This window comes from Tyto alba, unplaced genomic scaffold (genome assembly GCF_018691265.1).
Source record: "Tyto alba isolate M040663 unplaced genomic scaffold, T.alba_DEE_v4.0 Super-Scaffold_42, whole genome shotgun sequence".
In the NCBI taxonomy this organism is placed as follows: Eukaryota; Metazoa; Chordata; class Aves; order Strigiformes; family Tytonidae; genus Tyto; species Tyto alba.
In genome coordinates this window covers 34,280,732-34,304,749 of record NW_024881318.1, presented here as the reverse complement: position 1 = coordinate 34,304,749, position 24,018 = coordinate 34,280,732, and the positions used below count along the sequence as shown (strand labels likewise).

Sequence of the window (24,018 nt, the reverse complement as noted above, 5' to 3'; positions counted from 1 at the left end):
GTTAGTACCAACCATTGAGACTAGCAATTTATTACAGCTTTGGGCACTTCTATGGCCTCTAGTTCTTCGTATGGAAGTTATCTATCCTTGCTCTTTCTGCTAAATAGGCTAATACTATTTGCAGTTTAAAGTAAATTTCTAAAACACATAAATGCTATTACAGTGGTTTTATAGCTGTATGTCCAAGTTATGAAGAATCAGTTGTAGTACATCACAATTTGCCTGGGTGAGTATATTAACTCCTGCAAAATTTTATTTTGGTTCTCATTAGGGAGAAAATAGGTTTTAATTCTTCTGAATAAAATATAGAATAAACAAACTATAAAAGAAACAAACAATAAATGGAGTATATTCTTCCTCAGTCAGCAGATAGGTCTGTCTCAGCATCCTGTATTAAGCTACTCCGAAATCTCTCTAATTCTTGAGTACATGAATATATATTGCTACTTTTTTTAGGTTATGTGGTACCAGGAGCCCAACAGTATTATAAAAGATATATCAAGGCAACAAATTACTGTTGTTTTGAGACAAATGAGACAAGACCAAAGAGACCAAAATTTGTTGAAAAATATCAATCATCTGAAATTTCCTACCTTGCATATCTGAGATGCATACAGCAAAAGCTTCTTGTGGTCCAGCCTCTCCTTGTGTTTCTGCAGATAATCTCGTAAACTTCCATATGGTAAATATTCCATAATTAATCTTAGATTCCTACGACCTTTTACGACAACAAAAATACACTTAATTTTTCTGTCATTTTCCAATTACAAGTTTTGACATACAAGTATTTACAACTGTCTATGAATAAAACTAATAGAAAGTAGTCTTAATACCAAAAGAACAATTTATTAGATGTACATCTATATTAGTTAACTGCATTTGTTCAGAAAATGCTATTTATATAGTATATTAGTTAACAGCATTTGTTCAGAAAATGCTATTTATTTAAACACAACAATAATGTAGATATGCTTGATATACAGAGCATCATTAATCATCTCATCAGTACTTTAGCTAATATTGCTAAAGCAAAGCACAAACGCCATGTGTATATTTGTGTTTATGTAATTCCTCCTCATGGCTGAGATGAAATTCAGAATGGTGACTCTCATCAACTGGTCAGCAATTTTACCACCTTTAAAAACAGACTGATTTTGAACCCAAAATTTTTCTTTTTCTAGTAAGATCCTGGGAAGAACCTGTGCTTTCATTCATCAACTGCAACAGCATCAACTTTTTTTGAGTGAACAATAATAATTCAACAGTACTTTCTGAAACTTTTTCCTTTCTAGTCTTTTACTGTATAGGTTGTACAAGAATTAGTAATATCCACTCTGGGGTATTACATTGAGCAAAACCCAAGAACAGTTATAAAATGGTTGCATCTTCCCGTTTATCCCTCAATTCTTTCCTAGGAGGACTTTTATGCTTTAAGGTAAAGAAACTGTGTAACTAGTCAAAATGGTACTTTCTTTAAATCAATCAAATTATGCAATGAGCTGACTGAATAAAATGTCCACTTTGTCCTGAGAAGTAGTATACAACAGACACTACTTCCTTTGATTTGTATTCTCCAAGTTCTGGGAAAAGTTAGGACAAGTCAGTGACTTTCATAAACCCTTACCTCTCTGAATTTCTCAGTATACATACCTAGGTGGTGTACACCTGAATGCGTGTTCAATATAGCACATACCTGCGCTGTAGCATACTCCTTTGTATTTAACAATGTTATCATGTTGCAGAGATTTAAGTATTTCAATTTCTCTTTCAAAGTCCCTAAGGTGCTCTTCGGTGCTATGTTGCAGCTTTTTCACAGCCACCACCTCTCCAGTATTATCCTGCAGTGGGTCATACCGGCACATCTCAACACTGCCAAAATTTCCCTAGATCACAAATGGAAATACTTGAATTAAAAAAGAGTCTACATCGCTGTCTCTTTCTTAGTGCTTATTCATACTGCCTCAGTGCTCACTATATTAAGGTGACCACAACTACTGATTTAAGTGAAATTCCACAAAACCTCCCTTGAGAGAAAAAGTGTGCAGGGTCTCAGGTAAGTTCTGTAAGAATAAAAAACATGTTCTGTGAAAGGAAACAAACAGCACAGGAGGAAATGAGGACAAACAAGGAAACAAGGCAAGGGTGATATTCATTCATTTTAACCCCCATTCTTCACAAATTTCCACTTGCATTTCCAAAACTATCATATTCCTTTTCCTGCACTTGCAAAACCCCCTTCATTTAGGTTCCTCTTGGCTCTTAATTCTCCTCTGTTTCTTGATGGTTCTTCCCCCACTTGTTTTGATGGTCTGCCTTCTTCGCTTTCTCTGTTTATATTTTCTTTATCTTCCTTTATGCAATTATCACCTACCACTCCATATGCTATGCTACCGTTTACAGTCAACAACCAACCATCTGCAAATAGAAGTAGTTCTGCTACTTCACTTTCAGGCTTGCTTCCACTAGTACTTGGAGTCAAAGGAATATATAGCTATCATGTCAATAAAAAACATAAACCAGCAAGAAACCATTCTGGAAAAAAGGTACTTGGTGAAGATCTGGCAGCTACTCTTTGTCATCTGTCTAGGCATACTTTCACCCTGCCAGGCTGCAATGACTTGCAAAACTAGTAACCAAAGGGTCATTTCTAGACCCTAAAAAATTCAAGGCCTACATATATCTCAAAGACATTACCGAATTTAGGGACTGCATATTCAGAGTTCTCAGAATACGCACGCACAAAAACCCCCAACCCTCCTAGTTCTAGGCAAGACTGTTCTGGAGCATTTTTAAATTAATACCAAGTATTTAACAACAGCAACAACAACAACAAAAAAGTCAGATGCAACTCTTACGTTACTGAAAAATGTTTTAGCCTTTTGGTGTGACTGGATTAAATGTTGAGGTCAGCTATCTTTCTTCTATCTAATGATACTGTGAAACAGAAGAAAGATCTGAAAGGAACTGCCTGTTATGGTCAGAAATAACTGACATTATTAATTTCTGTAACAAGTTTCATTGTAAATGAAGTGTATGGGGTCACTGGGAGATAACTGAAAAAGATAGTTCTTTCCTTGGCAATTAGAGAATTTTGAAACACCCTACCTTGCCAAGTTGCTGTAAAAATTTAAGATGTCTTTCTTCAAACTGTGTTGGGTCCCGATCTTCAAAAGCACCAGAAAATCCAAGTGCTCCAATTCTCATATTTGGCAACATATCACTTTCCGTCAATAGCTCATAATCTGAGGGGTAGGAGAAAGAAGGAAAAGAGAGAAATGGAAAAGGAGGCACAGTGGAGCAAATAGGAGAATGGAGAAACTTACTACAATCATGGCATGTTCTACCTTTGCTTGGCATACCCCAAAGCTCAGCACAATATGAACAACCACCTTAATTTCTATATTGTAATTTGCAGTCAAAGACAAAGATGTATTACAAAAAAGCCAAATTACTTGTCTTGACTCATAGCAAGTCTTACTTTAATTTCCCTATCTTCTTTTTTGGAGGCCTATTGTATTTCACATTTAGCAACTATTGTGTAACAACTCCAGTACTGCAGAGGGGATAAATGTAAAATTCACAAGAGCCTGTGATAACATGCATCTTCCACTTGGGAAGAAGAAAGATACCTATTTATTTTGTTGAGAGAAAGAAGAAAGACAGTGACTAACATAATATACGTGGTTAAGGGACTAGAATGTTTGGGATAGACATTAATCAAACCAGAAGAGTGCTCTGAATGATAATGCTAACTTTTAATGTGTTGTCTTTTAGAATAAACTAAAAAGCAGTAACATAGTGTTCTTACAAACTTAGATTTCTGGGTCTGCTTTGGAGAGTGGTTGTGGGTCAACATACCAAAAAAGACAGCACTGTATGAAAATTAACCCGTAGGAATCAGGGTTCTTTTTGTCTATTGTGTTCTTGTTGTATCACAGACTCACCTGGAGTGAACAAACTATTCAAGTCACGTATAATTGCTCTAAATGAAGGCCTGAAATCTGGCTCATAATCCATACAGTTGTTTATAAGGTTTGCTAGTTCTGTCCAGTTGGGGGCAGGAAGCTGATGCCTATCTTCGTAAAACTGTAGTTTCTAGAATTAAAAAGATAAAAGGCATTTTAATATACAACCATGAAGAGTTGCAGAAGCCTTAACATTCTCACCAGAGCAGCCCAAAAACACAGCTCTCAACTTAGATTTGTTATCTCACCGAACATACATCTGACCAATTTACGTCAAAAGCCAAGGCTGAAAATGTAGCAAGACTCTCATAATTTAAGCAGTTCAGAAATTCCCATTCAGTTACTGGTGGAAGATAAGAAAATAGAGAAAGATACAGACGGTGTCTTCTTTATTAGTAATTTCATAAAACCTCCACTGGATGGGTCCAGCAGAAAATTCTATCCACCTATGAGCTGGCTGAGCTCCTCCAGTTGTAAAAGGCTTCATGAGTATTATGAAAGAACGTGGATTAGTACAGGACAGGAGGGCAACTTCTGAAATACCTGGATAACTATAAACTAGGTCTAGGTAGACCTTAGAGCTTACTGTAAGAGCTGATTAAAACACCTGAGAAATCAGATCAGGCTTTGTTAGAAGGTAAGAGTCCATTTATAAAAATAACACTACAAATCTTTTTGTAGTGTAGTAAAGGAAATAATCTTTTTGCTTACAACTAAGGAAGGAAATATAAAAGAAAAAGTATTTTTATGGAATGTGTTTCCCCTTCACCCCTGCCACTAGTTGAGATAAACTTAACATTTCTGGTTTAGCTAAAATAGTAGACTTGTCTGCAACACACAAAGTCTTACAGTATTTAAGATGTTCCATTACTAGAATAATGCCAATTGAAATCCATGTACATTGTTAGGAATACTTATTGTTTAAAGTGATATAATGCTGAAACAAAGCAACGAAAAGATGAAGAAGATAATACTAGCAACACTGTACTCTGTCCCCCCAAAATCAAAACAAACAACATAAAAACAAAGCTCAGACCATCACTTCTGATCCTTATCTACCAGTAAAAGTGTCCTTTTCCTACAGTGGTCATGGGCCACACCACTTTACATGCTGTCATAGTTACATAGTTACAATAGCAGATGTTTTAAATCAGAAGTGTCCAAAGAACTGTTATGATTTCAGACCCAGTAACACTTACTCTTGAAGAATCCAGTGCACTCAGAGGTTTGTCTCCTCCACTGCAGATTTCCCACAAAGTAGTACCAAAACTCCACTTGTCTATGGCCAGGCTTAATTGTTTGGGATTCTCAACACATTCAGGTGGAACCCATGGTATTCTCTCAAGGAGAACTGTGCAATCACACAAAAGAAACACCATGTTAAGATGAGTAATAAAACCAGAAAATTCTGTACCACATTTGATTTAGTAAAAATTATTTTAGTGTATATAGGTATTTAACTCTGTAATGTGCTTTTAACACCTTTACAAGTTTTTGTTCCTGCCTTAAAAAATAGCTACATAATAAGTACAAAAATAGTATTTATGAATCAGAGTGGAGGACCATTAATTTTACTGTAAAATAAACCTAGTGTTATAAAATTGCCTTAACTTCATTTCCACATTATATTTTTGCTCTGACTTCTGTATTTCCCTGTGTTACCAAGGTTTAGTAGTTACCACAAAAGAACTAGATGGCAAAGAGTAAAAAGTACTTTGCTAGTGGTTGGTACATTATGTCACAGCAAAAGGCACCATAACAAGGTATTTCATACTATTTGAATTTTAAACTTTTCATACTGATTGTAGTAAGAAGTTAAAAGATGGTATTGTACTGATATCGATTTAGAAGTCCTTAAAATGAGATCTTGTAATATTAATGTAGGTTTGTCATTTAAAAAGGGAGAGTTTAAACAGTTTCTTGGAAAATAATGATGCTGCATTGCTTATAGTCCCTTAGATGTGTTATTTCTTTTGGCATGTTTAAAATTACCAAGTAAAAAATATATTCATTTTCCCAAATTGACTAAAAAGACGAGATAAATAATATTAAGGTTAATTCAATTTAGTTAGCATAACAATCTTACACACACTTTTAATTTCTTCCCATTTAATTAAGAACAGCCTCAATGGCAGATGATAATCCAGTATTTTTTAGCATCATCAAGTGTCTTCAGCTTTTCACCAAGAAATGAACTGAAGATTATTTTCAACTGCTGGGCAGAATTTTCAAAAGTGCATTTACTTTCAGCTCTGAAAGCTTCTCCAAGTTATAAAATGTAACAATTTAATCTTGATCAATAATAGGATATTAAATCCATCAGCTACCTGTAGATGAAACAGGCTTACTCATGGTACATTATAGCACACTAATAGTACTACCGGTGAAAAAGAAAGTTGAAAACGAGAAACAGCGTGAAAAAAACCCCACCCTCATACAACAGAGAATTGTGGGTTTATTTCCCGTAGCTATTTGCTGATAAAGAAGACACACTCAGAACTGCTGACTAGAACTGCAGAGATTATTTTAAAGTTATGGATGGATGAAGGAACTTCCTATGTAACAAAAGTACCAGATGGTGGTCAGAAAAAAAAACAACAAACAAACAAACTTATTTTTCAAGTCAGAAGAAAGCTGACACTAAGACTTACTATCTCTTGGCAAAACTGTAATACTGATGCCAGGATCACTTAGTTTTATAAATGGAAGGTTTCCAGACTTCCTGTCTTCCTCTCTGATAAGCAAGATGTTTTTTGCACAGACATTCCCATGAACAAGGCCTTTATCCTCCTATGAACAGAAATGCAACTTTTACATACTGACAAAAGAATCTTATGGCTGAAGAGGTATTTAAAAACCCGTAATTTACAGCATGAGGGAAACATCAAAGAAAATAATATTCGTATATTAAGCTGATCAAATCTCAGACATTCTATCAGTTCCTCTCAGAGTTAGAGTTTCTAGCCAATTTTAATTACTTTTAATTACCTACCTAAAGTTTTGATGTATGTTAACACAGAGGAATAGTGATCCATCATTATCATCCATTTAAAAAGAATATAAGAAAATTTCAACTCTGCTAAAGGGAAGATCGTATACCCTGTTTCGAATAATGGCCTTCATGTTGAATTAAACAGACTGTAAGGCTGGGACCTAATGCACAAAAAGAATGTACTAGCAGTGTGAACAGTACAATGTTTTCCTCTCCCAGTGGTTAACTAGTAACACTACCAGGAAATAGTTTATGTTCAGCATCATGAGCTGAGGTGGGAAAACCAACAAGGGGATTGATTTCTGGTGGGGAAAAAAACAAACAAACAACCAATTTTTATTGTAAATGTGTTTATTTCATGCTAAAACATAAAAAATTTAAAAATAAATGGGAAATTTAATTACACATTCTTCACAATACAAAGGTCTGTCCTTGACTATCCACTATCTGTTATATAGCACGCCTATTTGCGAAATACCCTCCAGAGTTTCAAGAAGTAAGGTAATAGCTCAGCTGTTCTATATGTATTAGCCTGAAACACTTGAATTCAGTCATTAACAAAACTGAAGAATAAATACTTACCAGAAAATGCATGGCTAATGCCAGCTGTTTGGCTACTTCCAGTTTCCACAAGATATTGATAACGTTTTTGTTCTTTTTCAAATATGTGTCCAAGGACCCAAATTTTACATATTCTTGTACAAGGATATCTGATTAAAAATAGTAGAAAGAGTAACAATTAAAACCAACAACAAATAATGCAATCTTAGGACTGATTCATTACTCTAGTACTACCCATCTCTTTCTTTGACACCTTGTTGGTGAACTAACTATAAATTCAAAGCTATATGACATCTGACTATTACCACAAATATCCTATGTTCTTTATACATCTTCAGAGTGTGGAAGTTGATCTAATTTCTTCTCATATGCGAAATTACTAGATTTAATAGTTTTTTACAGAATTGGTTTCCACCTAAACAAATCCAGTGAGCATCCTTCCCCCCTTGCTTGAAAGGCATAGTAAATGATGTAAATTCTGGTAAAGTATAGTATTGTACAGCAACATCAATGTAGTGAGTTGAATAACATTCAAGTCATTCACTTAATGGTGGTTTGAAATCTATATTCTTAGTGAAAAATACAATGCTTTGCTGACAAAAGATGCTCTTCTCGAAAACAGACTGTTGCACTAAACAAATTTGTGTACACATGTATATAATGACATATGCCTCCATGCAGTCATCCAATGAGTAACTCAAGAAATAAGATCCATTTTATAGTACTGCATAGTTTTCATCAGTTTCAATATGACAATTTCAAATTGCATGACTGAACCCTTGCTTGCAGCTTCAAGATGATCACATTGCAGTGTTTCTCACTCAGACTCTAAAGACACTGTAAACTACTGGTATTATATTTGGTTATAACTAATGAACTGATTTTTATAACAAATTCATTCTATAGACAGCAAACCTCACAATTATGTGAAACAATTTTCATCAAATCTGTACATCAAGTGTGTAACCCACAGAAAAAAATAAGTCTCTCTTCCTATTTCTCAGTAACTACTTCTCACTAAACTGTAATAGGTCTCTGGCCTCCAGAAACAGAACTGTCTGTAGAGGGCAACTGTGATAGAGAGGAAAAATAAGTAACCATAGAGATCTTTAGATATTTTTTTTTTTCCCTGATTATATACTTGATCTAGCTGAAATTTTATATATAGTTCCCATGCATGGTACCATGAATAAACTAGAAAAAATGCTTGTGGGTGTTTTTGCAAAGAAACCGGTGTAACAAGTTCTTGGCCAAACACGATGCTGTGCCTTTTCCAGCCTCTTAAGAGAGTAACTCCTGATACAGAATCCACCCTCCACTTTGCAAATTCATTCTTTCTTAATGCAGGCAACTGTCTACATAATATGCTTATACACTTATTATAAAATGCTTCCTTTTTCTACAAGTTTATAATCACAGAAAAAAGATATTAAGGCAAACCAACATTTCTGCCCAAAGACTGAATGAAGAGTGAAATTGCCAAAGCGAGACTCAGCAGCACAAAACTGAAGATGGCACACATAAGCATATGACAACCATCCAAAACTAAGATTTCATTGCAAGATGTTAAAAATGTATTTCAGGTGTTCTTAAAACCCAGCCCTTATTACTACATAGTCACAACACAGTAAGCTAAACTGAAAACACATTCTACTTCTGTAAACAATGCAAAGATTTTATCTTTATTAACATTTTGTAGTGTTTTTGTTGAAATAATGGGACCTCATGTTTTCAGAATGGGATCTTCCAAATCGAACTTTCCAAAGCTATTTGTGTTCACAAAGTCAACACATGGGTGGGGAAGGGTGGCAAGTTTGTGATTCTGATCACAGTAAAGTAAGATTTTATTGGGTAGCCAAGCACTTCCCTTTCTAGCTAACCACAGTTGATACAATGTAGAGGTGCAATTTTTCTGGCATTTCAAAAGCTCATTTCAGAAGTTTGGCAATACTTTTTTAAAAAGTGAGATTTTCAGATAGAACACGCATGACTGAGTCATCTACAGAGGTTACTATTCACGCTGACTGTATTTACACTAATTTTCCATTTTCTTTGATGTCACTGTATTACCCAGTTCTTAGACACCAAGACTAATACTACTACAATGTGAACATATATTAGGTGTCCAGCTGGTGTGACAGGCTGTTTTCGTTTTCCCCAGCTTCTACCCAAAACCAATGGCAAACTCTACTGACAGCTATATAAAATTAGCACAAAAAGATAATTAATATCTACTTACTCTCCTCTCCACATACGCAGACTCCATAATTTAACACCAAATGTTTGTAAGAAAGCTGGCTCATCATACTGGCTGCCTCAAAGAAAGACTTTGAGAAAGGAGAGAATAAATTTCAGTGAAAACAAAACCCCAAAACATTACATGATTTCTAATAAATTTATTAAAACCATGTGCATTTTTAAAAATATTTCAACTTCCATTTCAGTGAAAAGACCCTCTGTAACATTTTATATTGTTTGTGGTTGTTTTATGATTGGGTTTATTTTTCAAAAAATAACTGATAATCCACATTCCAGAGAGGTTAGCAATCTCTTTTTTGGCAGGCAGGTGCATCTCAAAATTTTAAAAAGAATCTTTTCTTCCATGTCATTTAACTAAGTAAGCTGCAGACAAACTCATGATGCACTATTCAGTTTCCAATTTATTTCTACATAGAACATTATTAAGTTAAAAGACAAGAAGTATTATATCACTCATCCACTATTGAGAGATCTTACCTAACCTTGTCAGGAAGGTTTCACATGGTTTTATTTATTATTTTTTTTTATTCTCTTCAGTGGCATGTCCAACTACACTTGTTTGTGCATTGATTATTCACCCAACAAAACAAGGTAAAAATCAGCATGTTTTCCTTCAAGTTACTAGATTTATATTTCTGTACTCTTAGTCTTTTTAACAACTGATTTTCACTTAACTTTAGAATGTAAGTACATTACCCACCTTACTAAAACTAAAATATGGGTTATAGTTTCTTTATTGTTTTCAATTGTCCAAAGTGTAAGACTACATTGCTTATGAATATTAGCTATCCAAAATTTCTTTTCCTTTTTTCCTTACATTTTCAGAGAGATTTGTCTTAAGTAATTGAAAAGTTCAGTAAACAGTGGACTGGTTCTCTTAGTTTGCTGTAAATACAGCTAGATTAATTAGGAATTTGATATAATTGTATCAGCAAAATAAGCAATAAATAACTAAATAATGAACAGCCATATAAAGTGACATTAACATATTAAACACTGTCACACCTTGTTAAAGTCTTTAAAACTAAATTCACACATACACAATCTTGGTCTCAGTTACGTTACCAGTGTATTAGTTTTTGCACAAAGGCAATTCAGGTTTGCTCATAGCTTCATTCAGTGAAAAGTTTAAGGGAATATGGATGATTCTACATATGGCATTTTTTATGACTTGACGTGAAAGGTTGATTGTACTGGAGAAACAGTATGACTTCAAAACACTAAAGATAGTCTACCAAAAGAAAGTAATTTTCCATAAATGTTGCTCCCTCATCTGTAAATAATTAATTTACTGGTAAAGGCAATTCTGTGGCCATACCACCTTTCCTGTGGTACTTGTATGGTACAAAGAAACTTCTTTGGCTCTCAGTGGGTAGCTCTGAATTCTCTGACAGATAGTGGGGAGAGGGGAAATAAAGTACATTGGTGTACTTCCCAAAGCCAGTCTCAAATCCATTCTCACAGTGCCACAAGACCACGAATATCCTTGGTTCAATATACAACCCTCTACCATGTAACAAATACTCATTTATTGTAAGAAAAATAATGCTCAATGTAGCTTGGACAAATGTTACATAGCAGTCAAAAATCACACCAACCTCAGAGTAGTTTCTATGCACTTTATCCAGCACCTTTAAAAGAACTTCAGTTTGATGGAGCTGGCCATAGTCTCCCACTTCTTTCCTTACACCTTTGAAAATCTTAGTAAATGTTCCCTGTCCAAGACTCTCCTCCTAGAAGACAGGAAGAATACAGATGGGAAAAAAACAGAAATCTATGCCTGTTTTGCAAAAGATCTTTTGAACAACCACCATAAGTAACGCATATGCAAATCTCTAGAGTCAGACTGACAGAACAAGAAAGGAACTATATCAGAAACAGCTTAAATTTTTGCTTATTTTTGACTCGTAAAGGATCTCAGAATATAACTTGCTGCAAGAATCAGAGAGGAAGGAATTGCTGTTAACAGTGTGTTTAGACATCCCCAGAAGTAAATAAAACAACTGCTATTGCAGTCAAAAGGACACTCCTTATTTAAAAAAAACCCAATTATTTGTATTAATGAAAAAAAAAAAATTACGTGTTTTAATGAAAAAATATTATTCTCTCCCACAAAACTAAGGAAAGATTATAGCAAAATCTCCTAACTCCAAGAAGGCTCTTTTAAACATATACCAAGTTTTTTAATACTTAGTGTGTATTAAACCAACTAGTGGACTTACGAATATCAGGTCCTCATTCCGGATTTTGTGAAAGACCATCTGGTTGACATTATTGTGTCTTTGTAACGTAGGTGATGAAGGTACATCAGAAACACTATTGCTTCTGACGACTAGGAGATTCGATTTATCTGGGAGAAGGAAGAAGATGTAGGAAAGAAAAAGTAAATTTATAAAATATAAAACTAAACCAATGTTATTTCAGAAGGATTGTTAATGAGAAACTGTTAATCAAAAAAAGAAGATATCCCATTGAGATCAGTTAATTCAAAAAGCCACACAGTATTTCATTAAACAAATTCAAAGTCTGATTTTTTCTAATCAGCAAAAACATTTAGGTTTACTTAGCTATTTTAAGTTTCTTAAGTGCTCCTACTTTTGACAAACATTCTGAAAATATTCCTTCTTCCTTTCATATTTTAATTGCTGCTGTATTTATAATAACCACCAGAAATGGAAAAAGAGGATCTAAATCACCTTCTTTTATATTATGAAGCCATTCTGTTAAAGATGTGCATATCTTTCTGCTGCCTCTCTAGAACTTTACTTTTTCTTTATTCCAGCAGCACTTTAGTGATCCTCATTGCCTTATGCTTACCAGATGATTCTTTGAGTGATTTTGAAAAAAAGGCTCTCCATGAAGTAGAGTAGGTCTGTTAGTAAAATTAAAGCTGATAAGTACATGCGTGTGGGTATATGTATTGCATGCATGTGCAATTATACTTATTCAATAATTTATAATTCTGATGCATATGCATTTTTGTTTTCCATGGAAATAAGGTTACAAAGTTAGTCTCGGTAATGTGCATATGTATTTACTTGTCAAATCTTTTCTAAGATTTTGGATCCATTGGCTAATTTCAATCAAATTTGAGAGAGGTAAAAGTGATATCAAATATTCTCTCAAGTTTCTGTTTAAATAGGGACTTGGATAGAGACAAAGACTAACTAATATTAACTGCAAGTAGTACTACTTATTACAAGCAAAAGGGCAGATGTTATCAGAATTCATAAAGGAGAAAGATATTATGAATATCAAAGCTATGCAAAATTTTTTAACTTAAACTAAAGAAAAAAAAAAAAAATCAATCCTCAGGCAGGAGTTCTATTCCATGTGTATTTTTCAGTGTTAAAAAGAAGCTGAGATCACACAGCAGCTTGGCGTAATTCAGCTAAGATGTCAACAAACACCGAAAGAAATTCACCGGCATTGTCAGTTCCATTGCTTGTGGAACTATCCTCAGTGAGAAATTATACATTTATTAGCTCTTTGCTTCTCACTACATGAAAACACTTGGTCAAAGAAGAAATGCTGCTGCACACAATCCACTGCAATTAAAACACCATTTTTGCTTCTAACCATGAAACTGGCTACCATCAGTCTTTCTGGAAGACCATCTTATAACAAAGGAAAATTTGGTACACACTACGATGGAAAACTATGAGTATGAAGATGAACAAATATGTCACTGAAATTTAAAAAAGTCCATACAAACATATATGTCTACCTACCTGGGAGTCATTTAATGTTAACTTTTAAAAAATCTTTAATCTAAAAGTTGTAAATCCTTCTGCTTAGAAATAATCTTTCTCTTACCTTTTGGTTTTGGAGGACAGCATTTGATGAATTGGAAAATTATGCTGTCTGAACGGACAGTTTCTGTCTGGTAACATGTCAAAAGATCCTTAAGATTACCAAAACTTCTCTTGGTTCCACTAAGATTATATTCTCCTTTCTCATTCTTCGTAATTAAGCAGTGCTTATAATCAGTGGTATTCTCATGCTGCAGAGTTTTTTTCCATTAAAAATAAAATTGATCAATATTTAGTATTTGAAAGCTTATTTAAATGTATAGCACTCTACCAATTAAATAAATAATGTTTCACAGCAAAATATTACCATAATTTGTTATTTTGTTCTTGCTATGTAATATTGATTCTGAGAAAACATGATTCTACTCCCATCACTGGAATTAGCATGTTGATGCTAAGAAAAACAAATGTTACGAAATCTGCAGATGGAGCCGAGAAAACAGATAATGGATCCTAGGAAAAATCCTTCAGAGCTAGTAACGAAGGCTTTCACCCTCACATGGGGTAATATCAGACCAAATTTTATTGGAAGCAATAAGCCCGAATCCTCAAGCTCTGTGTTCTTTTGGCAAGCGTTTTGAGATCTCAGCTGTATTTCTGTTTTTCTGTTGCCTACAGTACCGTTCTAAGCAATTAGTTCCTAAGCACAGATTTTCAATATGCACTGAAGTATTTTTGCAATGAGTCTTGAAAAGATCCCATTAAACATTTTAAACAAGAAGAGCTCTTAATAGTGCTTTCCTGGTCTTTCACGTCAACACTACAGAAAATGTTCCAACAAATTCTGAATCTCAAACAGCTTCTAACAGCTTGCCCAGAAAGACTCAAAAAATATCTTAAAAATCGTGGCTACATCACTTAATGGCAGGCTTAACTCACAATCCTGACTCTCAGACTTTGACTCCCTAAGCTTGTTCAGGGACTGATCTCTTAGTCTGAAAATTTCCCTACCAAACAACACTTCACTGACTGGTCATAACATTTTTGTGAAACTCATGTTAAAATGGCTGTTTGCTTCTCCATCCATGCATCAACAATATTTTATCACTTTCAGAGATGTACGTATCTCTGACAGTATTTAGCAAACTTGCTAGTGTGCTGCAAACCTGCAGGAAAACCCATGTATTACCCTTCCTAGTTAAATACCCCAAGGTAGTTCTGTTAATTAAAGAGAAGCCCATCCTTGGAACAAGACCATGCAATTATGTAACAGTAATATTACAGTACTATATTATTACTAACTGCAACCTCACAGAGGAGAGGTACATCTGGTTCTTTAGCTGCATGAGAACTGCAGGCATCTCAAGGGTGGCCTTCCGCTCTAGCTAACACCAGATATTCAACAGGAGTAACAGATGACAAATAACCTGGCTGACCCAGAACTGGGGATAGGGACAGGACCCAAACCCAGAAGAACCTGCAAAGGAGAGAAACTCTCAGATCACCAAGGGCTGTATATGCAGTCTAACTAAACCCTATTCTGGAAGGGGGAGGATGGGAGTGGGCAGAAATCGCAGGAAAAAAAAAAACAACTCAAACCTTAAAAAACAGAAAAAAAATTCTCAAAGCACTCCACCACCCAAACATTTACAGCAGTCCCAAGAGCCACGTCACTATCCCCAGAACTCTTAAGCTCTCCTTCCTCCACCTGTTTTGTTCTCCTAGGCATACAGTATGTGTCATTAGCGATTTTTAACCATACAAGTATTTTGGCATTTCTCACAAGGCCCTGATAGTTGGCCGATCTGATCGAAGTAGCTACAGAATATACACATCAGATAAACATTCTGAAGAGAAAATTCAGAATAATTTACTGAACATTACAGGTTCATTATTATAATGCAATAAAGATTACACAGGTATTATATAAGGCAGAATACAAACCTCTATAGCAAAGGTGAGGAAGTATTTTTTAAAATCTTTAGGACTACAGCGAAGAACGTAGAAACCAGTCTGATTACCCGCCTTCTTCAGCTTACTGATAGCAAAGTCCATGCTATAGTAAAAAAGAAAACATTTGATATTGCATAATTTCAAAATCCAGGAACATCACAGATTGGCCAATGAGAACTATTATCAAGTACCTAATACATTTCAAACTCTCAATTTTTTACAGCTTCCTTTAAGTTAATCCCTTTGTCCCTTAATTTTAAATATTCAGGGTGGCTGCTTATGTAGAGTAGTGTATTAAAAATTCTTCATACTGAAGCCACCGCAGCTATTTATTTGATGAGAAATCTTACAGCTTAAAAAAGCATATCACCCTAGGCTTATAATATGACTTTCAACATCCATTATGGAAGCAGCTGTAATAAAACTGTCTAATAAATAAGCTAAAATTAGTAAAATATTTGTGTGGATGAAAAAAGTGTGTTTAACTTGGGAAAGGATTAACATGAAAGAGGAGTTGAAATAAAGTATTATTTGTTACTGCAAGAACCAACTGCCTCTTAAACAAGCCTTGCTAACTGACTGTTTCTATCCATCTCAGAGAATGAGGAATAGAATGGCTTGGAAAGGTCTAGGCTCATTGCACATCCTTCTAAACAACCCTAAGCAAAGGCCAAAAAACAGCATTAGTCATTAATGCAAGAAACATGATTAGAACTGCATAGGTCTTCATCCGTTCTCCTCCTTCACCTTTTTTTGAAGCTTATAGCCCCTATCCTTTCTATGACTGGGAAAGTTACAAAAGTATTCTGTATTAGCTGAGTAGACAGTGCTAGTTGCATGCAACATATCTTGCATATATCAGCCTTCAAGCTTTCTGTAGTTAAAGCAAATACTGATTTTATTCCGCCTAACAAAACACTTCTAAGCTCCCACATGTGCTTCTGCAAACAATACCATACCATATGAACCCTTAAAAAAAAGTTAAAAAAAACATTCAATGAAAATGCTAAATTCATCCTCTAAAAAAAAAAAAAAAAAAAAACAAAGGAAGCAAACAAGAAGACAACATTCCTTAAACTAAACAAACCCTCCACTTTATACCGCTAGCAGTTTACTCCAATCCTTACTCAAATATTGAAGAGAGTGTTACCTGAATTTGCCTTTTTCCCCTTGGCAACTAGGATAATATAACTGCTAGAGGCTGCAGTGAAAACATGAACTCTTCTGTCTATGACACTGTATGTTGCTGCCATGGTAGTAACTATAATTCTGTAAAATCAGCATCATGACTTTCCTGCCTGTCTCACTTGAAGAAAAAATGAATTCTAAGGGAAGAAAATTAAAACCAGAACCTATCAATTTATTTTTTATAATATGTCAAGAAGGCATTGTACTTTGCAAAATGGAAAGTAAGAGAAAAAATTTAAACCATTTTATGCTATAAAAATGTAACAAATACTGATTTCAAGATGTCTAGCATGGTTCACAGTCAACTAAATTAATCTTTCAAAAATATCACCTTCTTATATTGAAAAAAAATTGCTTACAAAATTGGTCCATGGCAATTGCTTTGGATGTTTTCAAGGACTGATGGTGGTGCTACTTCTTTACAGAGATAATGGTGGGCATCCGCAGTTAATCTGTAATATCCATCAATTAATGATACAAAGGAAAGAGCTTCTCTTAATGACTGAAATTCAGCCTCCTGTTAAATTGCCAGGGGAGGATAAGGGTGGGGAGAAAAGAGGGGAAAGAGAGAAAGAGGGGGAAGGGAGGAAGAGTGGAGGCAGAGAGGGGAAGAGAGGGGGGGAGAGGGAGAAAGGAAGAGAGAGAGAATTTCAATTATTAATAGGCAACATGAAATTCCTGGATATGGTAATGGTATGAAAGTTATAAATATATGCCTACACTAAAGATACCCCAATTATTTTTTAACTACTGTTTGTATAGTTCTACCTTCCTGGTGTCACCCAAAACTTGTTAGTAATCTTCGATGTTCAAAATTAAACCCAAACCAAAAAAAGCTGCTGTAAAAAAAAAATAAAATCCTTACTCTAAATATATGAAACATCAGAGAAATGCTGACGAGAGGGAAAACCTGAATGGGAAAAACTGAGTAGTTATAACTCAGCACAGCAGACACCTACTGCACTGGCAACACAGTGTTATTTTTTTTTCCCCTAAAGGAAAACCTTCACTTAAAGATTTATGGGGCTGCCATCTTATGGCAAAGAAAAAGCTCTAGAGAAGTACCTGTCTGAAAATTTCACTAGTAGTTAGCAAAAACTGGCATCATAGATAGCAGCTGACCTTTAACTACTATGAGGACAGGTATACTGGATGGAAACAAGGAAATTAATAATGTGGTCAAAGGAAAATGGGGTGTGGAAGAGGTCTATGCAGGATACATTGAAAAGGTAAGAGCAGTGCAAAATTAAATTCATCTGTAACAACTTATTTAGTACTGCCAATAAAGGAAAATGAGTGTTGTTTATGTAGTGATCTATATTTCCTTAATATTTTGGTAGTTGTATCAGAGCATTAAAGGCCGTGTTTACTTCAACAGAAAAGCGTTACCCTACCAACTATAGTCACACTAGATTTCATTCAGTAGCATAGCCCAACAGAACTAGCTTCAGTATATGCTGCATCAGTTTGCCTATGACACTGGGGACACACTTAGTGGCTGAACACAATTCCTTGGCAAGATTTTTGCTAGATAGCAAGAAAAAAGCTGGTGCTTTTGATCACGTGCCAAGGATTTGCCTGGACTCTTCAAACTCCTTAATAAAAGAGGACCTGGAAAAAACTATCTTTCCAGTTGTTTTAACATGACTGAAAAATCCACAGAAACAACAGACCTAGAAATTCAGCCATTTTAATTAATCCATGTATCCTAAAACTGTAAAGTACATTTCTATAATGAATGCTACTAGCTGTGTAACAGGTTAAACTAAATCACAAATTATAATTTACACATCAGCTATTTCTGGTGCATAAAGTGTCCACACACAAATTGTAAGCAAAACAGCAGGTACTGAACTTTTTCCTACTCTGACTTACTCTTCAGTAGCATTTTTAGGCAAGCTCTTAGAAAGTCACTTTTACCCTCAGAAGTATCTGCAGTCAAGTATCTAACTACTGCTATTGAGAATTTTTAAAGAGAATTTTAATGGCTCAAGATTAAGGAAGCCTCCTCCACCAATTCAAAGTATTATTATGCTCTCAGCATTGTAGATACAAATTACAGATACTCCAGCTACTCTTATGTTTCAATAAAAAGCCTTGAAAAAATTTCAAATTCATTAATGCAGGAAATGAATGTGAATCAAAATAAACTAAAATAAACCGTACACCTTTTTTAAAAAAAGCATCATTAGAGAGACAATAAAACTAGTTAATGCTTATTGAAATTCTTTTGAAATTTCTAAAAATTGTTTATACAGAAAAGTAGTACATAAGCAGTACGCAGCTTTTCCACATACACAGAGAAGCTCTCCAGTCCCACAAATGCTTGAGATGGGCATCTGGAGGCCCACAGATCAGTCATGGAGATAAAAGAAGAAACAACTTGTACTGGGTTTGCGTGGCAAGGTTTTGGTAGCAGGGGTGCTACAGGGGTGGCTTCTCTGAGAAGCCGACAGAAGCTTGCCCTGTGTCTGACAGAGCCAATGCCAGCAGGCTCCGAGATGGACCCGCTGCTGGGCAAGGCCGAGCCCATCAGCGATGGTGGTAAGTGCCTCTGTACCAACATAGTTAAGAAGGGGAGAAAACTGCTGCACAATAGCAGCCAGAGAGGAAGAGTGACGACATGCGAGAGAAACAAACTCTGCAGACACCAAGGTCAGTGCAGAAGGGCGAGGAGGCGCTCCAAGTGTCAGAGCAGAGATTCCCCTGCAGCCTCTGGTGAAGACCACGGTGAGGCAGGCTGTGCCCCTGCAGCCCATGGAGGTTAATGGTGGAGCAGACATCCACCTGCAGCCCACAGAGGACCCCACGCTGGAGCAGGGGGATGTGCCCAAAGGAGGCTGTGACCCCATGGGAAGCCCACACTGGAGCAGGCTCCTGGCAGCACCTGTGGAACCATGGAGAGAGGAGCCCATGCTGGAGCAGGTTTGCTGGCAGGAGTTGTGACCCTGTGGGGGACCCATGCTGGAGCAGCCTGTTCCTAAAGGGCTGCACCCTGTGGGAGGGACACTCACTGGAGCAGTGTGTGGAAGACTGTCTCCAGTGGGAGGGACCTCATGCTGGAGAAAGGGAAGAGCATGAGGAGGAGGGAGCAGCAGAGACATGTGATGAACTGACTGCAATCCCCATTCCCCATCCTTCTGAACCACTGAGGGGGGAGACGGTAGAGAAAAGCAGGAGTGAAGCTGAGCCCAGGCAGAAGGGAGGGGTGGGGGGAAGGTGTTCTTAAGATTTGGTTTTAATTCTCATTACTCTACTCTGATTTGATTAGCAATAAATTAAATTAATTTCCCTGAATCAAGTCTGTTTTGCCCATGACAATAATTGTTGAGTGATCACCCTGGTCTTATCCTGACTCACAAGCCTTTTGTCATATTTTCTCCCCCTGTCCAGCTGAGGAGAGAAGACAGAGTGGTTTGGTGGGCACCTGGTGTCTGGCCAAGGTCAACCTACCACACAACTAAGTTATGTCTCTTGGAAAGCCTGGAGTTGCTGGAAAGCAATACTGGAGTTCAAACTGAAGCAATGTAACTTTTTACATTCATGAATAAAATACTTCCTTAAGATCTTCTTCAAATAATTCTAAACAGTAAAAGCAAAGACACTAATTTTGTCCCAATACTGATTTTCTGTGTAACATCATTTCTTCCGAGCATTTTGAAGCCTTTTTCAAATACACTGGTCACTGACAGACAGCTTACCATGACAGCATGGAAGCAGTAAGCTCGATAGCTAAAACCTCAGACTCAGGCTTAAGACTCCAATAAAGAAAAGAACCAATCTGTGTATCAGAAATGGCCCACAGGTATAAACATCTATTTCTATTTCAGTCCATGGATAGAGCATTGAATGCAAAAGACCTTTGGTATTCCGATACACTGCTTCTACTACTGAAATACATTTAGTTTTACCACACGCTTAATTAATATGGTAACTGGTTATACAAGACTATAAATACACCAGCGATCACACAGCAACATCTATCTGAAAAAACAGCAAGCAAAGTAAACAGACCAGATTCTTGCTGTCTTGTTTGTGAATGGTGACAATTCTTCTTTCACTGGAGCCTTCCTGGCTTGCTTGTTTAATGCTGACATCAATGATATCAGGAAAATCACAGTACGTTTGTAAATCCTGCAAGAAATATTGGTTATATAATATCAGTAGTAACATAAATAGCAGCTAAAATCCCTATCTGTTTGCAGCATTAGAATTTCTACAACTCTGAACTTGTAAGCTAGGAACAAAAAGGATCATACAACCTTATATATGCCATTACAAATATAGAAAGGAGTTTTGTGTTTACAGGACCAACACTAGGAGCCTCCATTAAAAACTGCACAAAGATCCAGGAACTAAAAATATCCACATGTCGGGTTTTTGATTGGAGATATTTCTTTGCTCTGTAGTATTTTGTGAGGATTAACAATGGAACTTTTTGATTAATCCTTGGCGGGGGGTGAGGGGAGGGTGTGTGTGTGTGTGTGTGTGTGTGTGGAGTGAGATGGGGTGGATATTTTTTTTTTTTTTTTTAAGAACTTTAAGCATCCTGATTAAATAGGTTTAAAAGCCTATTAACAATCCAAAACATCATGCCTTCATTCAGAATGATATATGCTGCAAAATTTGCTACCAAAGAGATGAATGTAGTATGAGTGAAGAAAGGGTCTACCGGAAGGTTCTCTCATCAGCCATTGTCATCAGTGACTAGGTAACCTGAAGCACTGATCCTAACTACACGGAAATCCAAGACACAGTTTCCTTTAATAGCAAGTTCAGGTAGCTTTAGATACTAAGATATTCTGTACTACTTCAGTCTTTCACAAGTCAAATTACAATGTCATATAGATCATACTTTGTTTTGTTTTCAGTAGAACCTCAGATACTAAGTAACATCCTTAAATAAAGGTAAATTTATCTATCTAAAATTATTCTTCCAATGCAAACAGATTTTATTCAAGTCAGAACACCTCATTGATATGGCTGCAAGCATATTCTAATATATAAACAGGTATAATTGCCAAGGCTGTAAGCCTCAAGTGAGTATAAGCTAAGAGTTGTTTCAATTCAGTATCTTAATGAAGATTCATCAGTATAGTTTGCTGAAACAGGAGTTATGACCACATTTACAAGCTGCCTTATTCATTTACTAGGTTCTCATAACCAATTTTATTAACAGTTTCTGTACTGGTGAAAATATATGCAGCCTATACCATGTCTCTATCAATAAATGGGATGATAATATTATTAATTCTGAAAAAATAATTTGGTGATCTCTATAGGAAATATTATCAGTTTAAAGACAACTCTTACTAAAGGCTTGGCAGCCCAGTCCAAACAGCATAGCATGCATAAATTTTATACACTAGGAATTGCAAAATCTGCCATTTATGTTACCTCCTGCCAGAGCAACTGGCACTTACAGGCAATTTAGGACAAGGAGAGGTCTGATGAAGAACAACTACGAATGATGTAACTGGACCTAACATCAATCTATAAATATTCTAAGAATGTCACACTTTACAAACTTGGGTATGTAATCAGATATGTTTTTTTACATATTACTAAAAAAATTAGCATTTTTACAAATTATTATAACATACTAAAAATACAACCTTTTGTAGTTTGGTCTTGACTGCTATATATTATGCGTCAAAACCACCAAGCTAGTGGATGCAATTATTTTGGAGAATTGACACATGCTTCACTTTGCCTTTAATTTTACCTTTGGAAAATTCTCGCACTCGCAGTGTATACTGCTATGAGTTTGTCTCAGATTCTTACAAATTTGACAAAATTAACAATCACGTTGGGAAATCATGCACAAAAGAAGTAATACTGGTAAATAAAAATGCAACAGCACATAATTACTAGCATTTATTGGACACATTTAGGATCTAATTCCTGAACAAAGAGTATATGGATCCTGAAATCACAGAAATGTCACTTTAAATTTGCTGCTTCAGACACTGGTGGGAGTCTAACTGCAGCAGGAAAAAAATATAGGGAAATCTGCCTGTTTTCTGGAGTCCTTAAAATCTTGTTTTCAAAGAGAATTTGAGGAATCTGCATTTTACGTACACCTGGGGGCAGGGTCATTACTTTTCCACATTGACTTTTTTACAGTAATGAAGGTCCAACACTGAATTTTTCATTTGTCAAACACAGAAGTACTACATGTTCAAGTATTTATTTTCTTCTAATATTTCAACAAAAAACTGATTTTAAAATCTTGTACTGTTTAAGTCAATACATTTCTGTGAGCCTCAGCCATATGGACATTGTATCATCACTGTGAATTAAAACTTCCTATCAAATTTTCCTGCGGTAAATGAACAGAACTTTTAACATAAACTAATCACTCTGTTACATGATAAACTGCACAATTATTAAAATAATAAATGAAATTACCTGCTCTGCCAGTGTCTCACAGTCTTTAAGTTTTCCTCTGGAGCACTGAATTCCACCATTTCCAGTTATTACAATGGTTGCAAAACTTTCCTCTCCAGAAGGATCTCCACCAGGTTCTTTTACTTCAAAAACCTCTGAATAGAACGCAGACTGAAGGGTTTCCAGATTTATAAGGTACTTAAGTTTCAAGTTTCTGGCAGTAGCTTTGCATTGGCCAAACTGTTGTATAAATTTGCGGAACCTGTACCTTATTCTTTTTCGTGTCAAAATGTGGTAGTCTTGGATTTTTGCTCGCACACATTTGGGCAAAAACATTTTGTAGCTGTGAATATATAACCAGAAAGAAAACTACTAATATTATTCATTAAATCCAGCAAAGATAATTAGTTCTGTGCTAAACAAGTCAACATGAGAATATCTTTTCCTCTAAGTGTAACCTTATTCTTTAAAGTGTAGGATAGCAAGGATCCTTTCTTCAATTTGTTGCGTGTTCTTTCAAATACAGCTGTCTCTTCTTCCATTTCCCATTTCTTCCCCCTCACACAGTTTAAATATGTATTACATAATGCATTTTCCATAAATCCAGACATGCCTGTTCTAGTCATTACTTCAGTTTTGAGGTAAGGCAGCAGAAGTTGCCTTGTTTGGTGTAGTAGTTGGAAAAAGGATACTGCACAGAGGCAACTACACAGAGGACAGATCTCCTGGATGAAAATATAGGTAGCAGAATATAACACTGTAGTTGGTTGCCATTTCAGTTCCTATATTACAATCCATATTTTATATCAAGGGGCAAAAGAGTGGTTTGTCACCTGCAATGAGCTTGCCTATTCATTGTCTCATTCTGTTTTTCACTCCTTCTGCTAGGTTTCATTAAAAGAAAAACATCAAGCATTACATACTAGGCAGCGACAGAATTAATTCAACTGCAGTGGAA

The 24,018-nt window shown here is 35.7% G+C and overlaps 1 protein-coding gene across 7 annotated transcripts in view; it reads right to left on the bottom strand.

The window, feature by feature from the left end:
- JAK2 (Janus kinase 2) overlaps positions 1 to 24,018 on the bottom strand; it is a 96,911-nt gene that overhangs the window by 14,083 nt on the left and 58,810 nt on the right. For all 7 annotated transcript variants that reach the window (XM_042804900.1, XM_042804904.1, XM_042804902.1 and 4 more), the window contains 15 exons: positions 23,082 to 23,403; positions 20,685 to 20,804; positions 17,030 to 17,187; positions 15,474 to 15,585; positions 13,594 to 13,780; positions 12,000 to 12,127; positions 11,376 to 11,510; positions 9,758 to 9,845; positions 7,540 to 7,667; positions 6,617 to 6,755; positions 5,165 to 5,316; positions 3,945 to 4,095; positions 3,106 to 3,242; positions 1,694 to 1,883; positions 594 to 718 (listed from right to left, as the gene is read on the bottom strand). In XM_042804900.1, coding sequence (XP_042660834.1) covers positions 594 to 718; positions 1,694 to 1,883; positions 3,106 to 3,242; positions 3,945 to 4,095; positions 5,165 to 5,316; positions 6,617 to 6,755; positions 7,540 to 7,667; positions 9,758 to 9,845; positions 11,376 to 11,510; positions 12,000 to 12,127; positions 13,594 to 13,780; positions 15,474 to 15,585; positions 17,030 to 17,187; positions 20,685 to 20,804; positions 23,082 to 23,403 — 2,272 coding nt within the window. The remainder of the gene's footprint in view (positions 1 to 593; positions 719 to 1,693; positions 1,884 to 3,105; positions 3,243 to 3,944; positions 4,096 to 5,164; positions 5,317 to 6,616; positions 6,756 to 7,539; positions 7,668 to 9,757; positions 9,846 to 11,375; positions 11,511 to 11,999; positions 12,128 to 13,593; positions 13,781 to 15,473; positions 15,586 to 17,029; positions 17,188 to 20,684; positions 20,805 to 23,081; positions 23,404 to 24,018) is intronic.